The sequence below is a fragment of the Vipera ursinii genome, assembly GCF_947247035.1.
Source record: "Vipera ursinii genome assembly, chromosome: 1".
Lineage (NCBI taxonomy): Eukaryota > Metazoa > Chordata > Lepidosauria > Squamata > Viperidae > Vipera > Vipera ursinii.
The window spans coordinates 335,910,397-335,918,859 of record NC_139512.1 but is presented as its reverse complement, the minus strand read 5'-3'; the positions used below and the strand labels follow the sequence as shown (position 1 = coordinate 335,918,859).

At 48.5% G+C, this 8,463-nt stretch overlaps 1 protein-coding gene across 1 annotated transcript in view; it reads left to right on the top strand.

Moving 5' to 3' along the window:
- The first annotated feature begins 7,578 nt into the window (after positions 1-7,578).
- Positions 7,579-8,463, top strand: part of LRRC75A (leucine rich repeat containing 75A) — a 50,190-nt gene continuing 49,305 nt past the window's right edge. Inside the window, exon 1 of the mRNA XM_083362586.1 lies at positions 7,579-8,366. Within this exon, the coding sequence (XP_083218712.1) occupies positions 8,070-8,366 (297 nt within the window). The 5' untranslated portion in view covers positions 7,579-8,069. The remainder of the gene's footprint in view (positions 8,367-8,463) is intronic.

Sequence of the window (8,463 nt, the reverse complement as noted above, 5' to 3'; positions counted from 1 at the left end):
GGAAAAAGAACCCATATTGTTGGTCCTGTGAATTTATATAGTCACTTTTTATAACTGTTCACTTGATAGGCAACTTAAAAGTAGTATACAGTATTACAAAAATATAAAATAAAACCAAACTTAAACCAAATTTTGCCAGATGCAATTTAACAACCAACAGCAATCCAGATGGGTCACGAGACCTCTTCACACCCAAAGCCTGGGGCAATAACCAAGTCTTCAAAACCTTAAAAAAGTCAGTGTTGGGCCATCTGGATATTATGAGGAATAGATTCCATAGTGTAGGTGCACCAACAGAGAAGGTGTCTTTTTTAGTCCCACCATATGACATTGCTTAATCATAATACTAAAGTTGGAAGGGACCTTGGAGGTCATCTAGTCCAACCCCCTGCTCAGGCAGGAAACCCTATACCATTTCAGACAATTGGCTGTCCAGTCTCTCCTTAAAAACTTCCAGTGTTGGAGCATTTACCACTTCTGGAGGCAGGTTGTTCCACTGGTTAGTTGTTCTAACTGTCAGGAAGCTTCTCCTTAGTTCTAGGTTGCTTCTCTCCTTGACTAGTTTCCATCTGTTGCTTCTTGCCCTGCTTTCAGGTGCTTTGGAGAATAGCTTGGCTCCCTCTTCTTTGTGGCGGCCCCTGAGATATTGGAACACTGCTATCATGTCACCCCTAGTTCTTCTCTTTATTAAACTAGACATACTCTTCCAGCAGCCATTCCTTACATGTTTTAGCCTCCAGACCTCTAATCATCTTTGTTGCTCTTCTCTGTACTCTTTCCAGAGTCTCAACATCTTTACATTGTGGTGACCAAAACTGGATGCAGTATTCCAAGTGTGGCCTTACCAAGGCATTGTAAAGTGGCATTAATACTTCACATGATCTTGATTCTATCTCTCTGTTAATGCAGCCTAGCACTGTATTGGCTTTTTTGGCAGCTGCAGCACACTGCTGGCTCATATTGAAGTGATTGTCCACTAGGACTCCGAGATCCCTCTCAGTTACTACTATTGAGCAAGGTACCCCCTATACCACAGGTCGGCAACCTGCGGCTCCGGAGCCGCATGCGGCTCTTTGAGCCGTCTCTTGCGGCTCCCAGCCGCCCGGTGCGCGCGCACCTCTTCCAACGGGCAGTGGTGCGCGCGCACCTCTCCAAATGGAGAGTGGCACCGCCCGTTTGGAGAGGTGCACGCGCACCTCCCCGAATGGGCGGAGGTGCGCGCGCACCTCCCCAAACCTTTGGAGAGGTGCGCGCGTACCTCCGCGCGAACGGGCAGCGGTGCCGCTCTTTCAGGAAGCTGCCGCTTTCGGCAGCTTCCTCAAAGAGCGGCGCCGCTGCCCCTTCGCACGGTGGTACGCGCGCACCTCCCCAAAGGTTTGGGGAGGTGCGCGCGCAACTCCGGTCGTTCGGAGAGGTGCGTGCGCACCTCTCGGAATGGGCAGGGGCGCCGCTCTTTGAGGAAGCTGCCACGGCCCGTCTGCAAAGCTGCCGAAAGCGGCAGCTTTGCAGACGGGCCGTCGCCATCGGGCAACCGGGAACCGGTTCCATCTCATTTTTAAAAAAATGGCAGCCGCGTGCGTCCGCGCATGCGCAAAAAACCTTTTTGCGCATGCGCGTGCATGGACACACGCACACGGCTCCCTCTTTTTTTAATTTGTGATGGAACCGGTTCCCAGTGGCTCTTTTTCTTTTTTAGGTTGCCGACCCCTGCCCTATACTATACCTGTACATTTGGTTTTTCTTGCCTAAATGTAGAACCTTACTTTTTTCACCATTGAATTTCATTTTGTTAGATAGCACCCAGTGTTCAAGTCTGTCCAGATCCTCCTGTATCTTAAGCCTGTCTTCTGGAGTGTTGGCTATTCCTGCCAGCTTGGTGTTGCCTGCAAATTTGATGAGTTCCCCATCTATCCCCTCATCCAAATCATTGATGAAGATGTTGAAGAGCACTGGGCCCAGAACAGAGCCCTGGGGCACTCCACTACACACTTCCCTCCATGTAGATGCGGTTCCATTGAGGACCACATGCTGAGTACAGTCGGTCAGCCAGCTACGAATCCATCTGGTGGTGATGCTGTCTAACAGGACTCTGAGCATGCCAAGTTTATCGGATTTTATTCACCAGGTTGAAATAATTAGAAATAGATGATCTTGCAAATAACCAGGTTCTGTGCTTTGATAACCAGTGACTTGCACTTGAAAGCCTGCTGGCAACCAGTGTGGCTCACAAAGTAGCAATGCTATGTGGGTGTAGCAAGGTACTAATTATGCTGCTGCGTTCTGGACCAGCTGTAGTTTCAAAGTGGTCTTCAATGTACAACAAAAGGGAATCTAGACAAGGAAACTGAAATATGAGGGACTGTGAATATAACCTGCTGATCCAGGAATTGGAGTAACTGAAGCATAAGATGGATTTATGTGAAGATCCCCCAAACCATGACTGCCACCTATCCTTCAAGGAGGAACTGAGATTAGGAATACCCTCAAAATGTATACTAGATCTATTAGTATAATTAATGGTAAGGCCAATGGGGTGTACAACTACATTCAGAACCAAAGATAGAAAATCCCTAGATTCAAGAGGCCTCAAAATCCATAGTTAATCAGTCTTGATAACTTTAATTCTCTGTCTGTTTTTGATCCATACCCTTTGAGATACCAAGACAGCTTGGATAGACCTGATGATACCCAGCTCTATAGCAATGACCTCATTCAGTGGTGTCGTGTGCTGTAGATGTTAAGTGGGTGCAGAGAGGTACCTGTACCCACAAAGCAAGGGGTCAATGACTCTCCTTTTCCCCACACTATGAAGATTTGGAACCAACTTGGAGAAAAGGAAGCATATCATGTCTCCCAGTTGTAAAATCAAACACATCCAGAAGGACACCATGACTGGTGGTATCAAGGGTCACCAAGAAATCAAAGAGGGTCAGGATGGCTATTCCACCCCCACCCTAGTCCCACCATAGGGGTGATCAATATTGTTTTGGTCCTATGATCAGGCCTGAAACACAACTAAAAGAGATCCAGAAAACCTTGGATTTAAAGCATTCTGAAGCTGCAGCCTGCCCATTTTCTCCACAACCCTGCCCAAGGGAAAGCTGGAAATGGCTCAGAAATGATTCCCTAAGGAGGAAACCTCACTTAAGAATGAATTCACCAATGACTAGACAACCTCCTGGGAGGCCTGGCCCTTGTGCAACCCAGGAAGGACATGGATCTGATACACAAGTGGCTACACTCAAAGTCCATCCAAGCTCTGTCCATTCCTCGGGACAAATAGGCTAAACTCATTTCAGATAACCACAGGACGTGGATGGGTAGAGTTCAACTCTGAGTAAATCCAAACAACCTTATCCAATAGGTTTCTCAAGAAGTCCTTTCAAAGGTCAAATAATCTGACCCACTCTTATCTAAGAAGAATGGGCTACCTTAAACAGGACTGCCAAAGAGCAATTTGTTGATGCAAATAGAGTGGAAAAATACCTATGTTTTGCCTTTCTTATTTTCATGGTATGAAGGCAATTTGGAAATAAACTTCCGTTTGGTTATCAATGACAGGCACTCGCAGATACAGAACGTTTACTATACATATTAGAAAACTACAACATTACATTACTTTTTGACGTAATCGCCATTCAAATTGAGGCACTTGTCATAACGCCTTACAAGGTTTGAAATTCCTTAGTAGTAGTCGCTTAGTGCCAAATCTGAGGCTATGGGGGGGATGATGATGATCAAAAACATCACAACGGAACTGCTTCAAAAGTACTTGGGTGCGTCTAGTGATGTGCGGGCAAGCATTATCGTGAACCAACACCACACCGGAAGTCAGCATGCCTCAACGTTTGTTATGGATGGCTTGTCTTGAGTTTTCGTAATGTTTCACAGTAGACTTCTGAATTGATGGTCGAACAACGCTCCATGAACTTCACTAGCAGCACTCCTTTGGCATCTTCACATTTGGCGGGATTTTCTATGGCACCACCATGGTGTTTGTTTACGATAATGCTCGCCTGCTAAGGAATTTCAAACTTTGTAAGAAGTTATGACAAGTGCCTCAATTTGAATGGCGATTATGTCAAAAAGTAATGTAATGCTGTAGTTTTCTAATGTGTATAAGAAAAGTTCTGTATCTGCAAGTGTCTGTCATTGATAACCAAACAGAGGTTTATTTCCGAATTGTCCTCATATAAACCTTAATAAAGTTTCTTAATCTATTTCTGGCCAAATTTGCCCTTTTTCTTTCTCTAGAAGTGAAAGAAGTGCTCTCATGTCTTATTTCATTTCAACTCTGTAAGTTCCTCTGAAAAGCAGGGGGAGAATCCTCTGGGATCTTGGAATTCATTTGGTATTAATGTTTTTATACCACAGTATAATTTCATAATTAGTTATATTTACAAAGTTATATTTGAACCTTAGAATACTGTCATGGCTGGAACCTTAAAGGATCAAATATTCATTATGACATTACAGTTTATAATTGCAGTCTTGTGTCAGCCTGAGTATTTTGAGAAGTTTCTTACTAATTTTGAAAGTAATTTCAAAAAAAGTACATTGACATTAGAATGGGGAATAGATGCCAGAATTAGAAGCTTTTGTCCTATAAAGATGTATGTTTCAGAAACATGAAATGTATGGTTATATACCCATGAACACACCCATATTATTTTCAGGGACCAAAACGGAAGTGGTTTGCCAGTGGCTTATTCAGATGTCTTTTTAATCTCCCAGTTTAGCTAAGGTTGCTGAGCTTTATGCAATTCTTATCCAAGCCCAATACTGCTTTCTAACATTACTCAAGGTCGGCTACATCTTTGTAAGAGAAGAGGGAGAGCCTGGGGTGGAGTCAAGAAAGGAATTAGCCTGGAGTCCTTATGTTCCCACAAGCAATCCAAGTCCGCCCCTCCCCCCCCAAATTCCATTAACTCTTATCTAATGCCAATTTAATACTGACTGTTAGTTGACTAGATTCTTGTGTATAAGCATGAGTAATAAATTAGCTTAACTGGAACTTAACATGTCCTGATTCTTCACGCCTGACAGGCTTTGTTTCATGAACAAATGTTGTAGTACAGATATTAACAGAGATGTCCGTTTTGATAATTTTGATTGTCTCAGCTCTGTATAATTGGGAGTGTTGTTGGGTTGCTTCAAATAATATTTCCCAGTGGAAAATCAATTCACAATATGTATACTGTTCATTATTTCTGACTAGGAAAGCAAAAGGAGGTTCCATGGGATTTGGAATAGCATTTTTAAAAGTGAATCTCAGAGAAGCTGAAAACTGAAGGGTAAGGTAAATGCAGAGAAGACTTGTTGTAATACTATAGTTAGAGCACTAAACCACACAGCAATGCTGAATGAAATCTTCTAAGACTAGTTAGAAGAAATCTGCTGCTTCTTTTTTTTAAAAAAAAAACACCCTCATTTCTAGCTATGAAAATGGTAAATCACTTTTGAAATCTTGCAAGCAAATTGCAGACACTTGTCCAGGCAGTTCTGGGGAGTTAGGATTGATCCAAAGGTATCAAAAGGTTAAAGTGGTGTTATGGTGGCTCACTGACTTGTAGGATTGAATCATTAAGTTAGACAATATTCTGAAGGAAAACTCTGGTTGTAACGTCCCGAGTTATTTAAAGGGCCACAAATAGAACTTCTTAGTTTTAAGAGATAAGCAATAGCAATCTGCCCACAAAATTATCTGATTTCAGTGAATTTCTCAGTCAAAGCTACCAGAGAATAAAACTAGTCAAGACTCCCCCCATCCAACACTCAGAGAAAAGACGGGATCTGAATAAAATTGATAAGGATTCACAGAGTAGATAGCCTGAATTCAGTATGCTAATCTAGGCTAAAATGAGTTTGGGTAATTTTGGTTATCTTGTGGGAAACCAAAAATTGTCTTAGCAATTGAATCAAATGTTTCAGCATGAGTTATGCAATGAAGTACCTATTTTTTTGCAACTCGGGGTTAGCGGGTTGTCTGAATTCACTGGACCTAACCCAGGGGTCGGCAACCTCGGCTTTTTTATGACTCGTGGACTTCAACTCCCAGAATTCCTGAGCCAGCATAGCTGGCTCAGGAATTCTGGGAGTTGAAGTCCACGAGTCATAAAAGAGCCGAGGTTGCCGACCCCTGACCTAACCCAAAGTGCTTTTTTTCAAAAGTCAACTGGACTTTGTTTTCCCTTGAAAGACGTTTCGCTTCTCAGCCCAGAAGCTTCTTCAGAACTGGACTTTGTATTTCCTTGAAGCTTCTGGGATGAGAAAGCGAAACGTCTTCAAGGAAAAACAAAAGTCCAGTTGCCTTTTGAAAAAAAGCACTTCGGGACAACCATGACTGAGCATCTTCACAGTCACTGGACCTGAAATACCAGTGAGCTACTCAACGGACCACCTCTTGCCTTGAGGTCCCTCGGCAGCCGCCCCCGTTCCCCAAGACGAGGCTTTCAGACCTCGAGAGATCACGACGTCCTTGCGAAGCAAGAAGCCTCAACCGGTTTTGTTTTTTAATCGAAGGGCGGGGCTGGACCAACCCGCCTCCCTGTCGGCGCGATGGGAACGAGGCTTCGGGTGGGGAGTTCGAGAGACAGAGAAGGCAGAGAGCGTGCCGCGGCTTTCAGACGGTACTTCCCGAAAGACTGGCGAGCGGCGCGCAGCCAGAGGGCAGAAGGAATTCGCCCGCCCGCCGGCGGCGGAAGCAAACCCGGGATCCGCTCAGTCGCTCCTTCTCCCTTCCCCGCCTTCCCCCAGGCAGTGGCGTAGCGTGGGTTGTCAGCACCCGGGGCAAGGCAACCGGAAGCGGAAATAGAGGGGCGGGCGGGCAGTGACGTCACGGCACCGCCGAAAAGACGCACCCCGCAGCGGCGTAGACTTTCCAAGAAGAGTCGCGCGCAATGCGGGATGCTTCCGGGTCCCTCTCGAGGGCGGCTGGGCGGGGCTCCGACCTGCAAGAGCCGCTGCATTCAAGCTCGCACGTGAGCCCCGCTAAATAAAGCCACGCATGCGCACAAAGCTAGGCCGGCCGGCCAGCAGGTCCGTCTTCGCTGGGCCAAGCCTGCCGGGGCACCTGCGGGATGCTTGCGGTTGGCCTGAGCTTGGGCGGAGAGTTGGGCGCTTCTATTTATTTTATTCAGTTTATGTGGCCGCCCATCTCACCTGCCGGACTCATTTCGCTTTGCAAGAAAGAGCAGCTCGAGAGCGGAGCCAAGCCGACTCTGTGCAGCCCTTGGGGCTCCCTGAGCAGCTCAGTGCGAGCGCCCCCCCCAGATGTTGCACCCGGTGCGGCCGGCCCCCCCTGCACCCCCCACGCTACGCCACTGCCCCCAGGAGATGTTTCTCGGCTCCTTTCGCGCCAGAGAGGACGCGCGCTCTGCACGTGCTCAGAGAGACGCTCGTCACGTGCTCCCGGCCCAAACAGGAGGCGGCGGTTGTGCATTTTCGCCCCCTTCGGCAGGCGGAGCGAGGAGGATAGCCAGAAGGACGGGCGCGCGCAGGCAGGCAGGCAGGCAGGCAGGCAGGCAGAGACGCGACCAGCCAGGAAGGGGTTGTGACTGGCCCAGCCCAGTTGCAGCTCCAGGCGAATCGTAGCGGGGGAGGAGGAGGGAGAAGGAGAAGGAGAAGGAGGGAGGCGGCCTGGCTCGTTCGCCGTTGGCGGCTCGCTACGGCTGGGGTGCGATTGCCCTCGCCCGGCCCGCGCATACCTCCTCCCGACTCCGGCGACGCCCATTCTGCGCTCGGTCCGGATGTGCAACAGTTTCCCCGAAGTTGCGCCCGAAGCTAGCAGGCGGACGCTCGGGAGGTTGACGAGCGAAAGGGTGGAAGGACGAGAGCAGACGGGCTGGTAGGCAGCAGCTCGCCCCGCGTGAAGCGCCGGAGAGGGGCATCCATCCATCCGCCGGGGCTGACAGGAGATGCTCGGAGACGCCGTCCTTTCTGCCCTCTCGGCGCTGCGGCTGCTCGGGTTAGCCTCTCTCTCTGGGCAGGAGCCGAGGATGTCCTCCTGAAGGCCGGGAGAGAGAGAGAGAGAGAGAGAGAGAGGGAGGAAGAGTGGGCTTTGCTCCAGTATGGGCGCCAAACAGACCAAGGGTTGCTCGCTGCCCGGCTCCGCCGGTAGCGGTAGTAGCAGCAGCAGCAGCCCCCAGGGTCCCCTCTCCGCCGGTCGCCGACGGATTTTGCCTTCTCGGGAGCGCGGAAACTTCTTGGCGTCCCTCGTAGTACGATCGAGTGAAAAGTTTGGCAAAGGGGCTGGCGGCAGCCTCCCCCCGTACCATCGCCGGATCGTCCTGATCCAAGATATGCTGAGGATGTTGAAACAAGGCAGGCACGAGGAGGCAACCGATCTGCTGAAGTACCTGCGCCAGGTAAGAAGATGGGATCTCAGCAGGGATCTTGGGCGGGGTGGGGGGGGGGACGACTGACACGCTCCAACAACAGTAGGCGATGTCTGGATGGATGTAC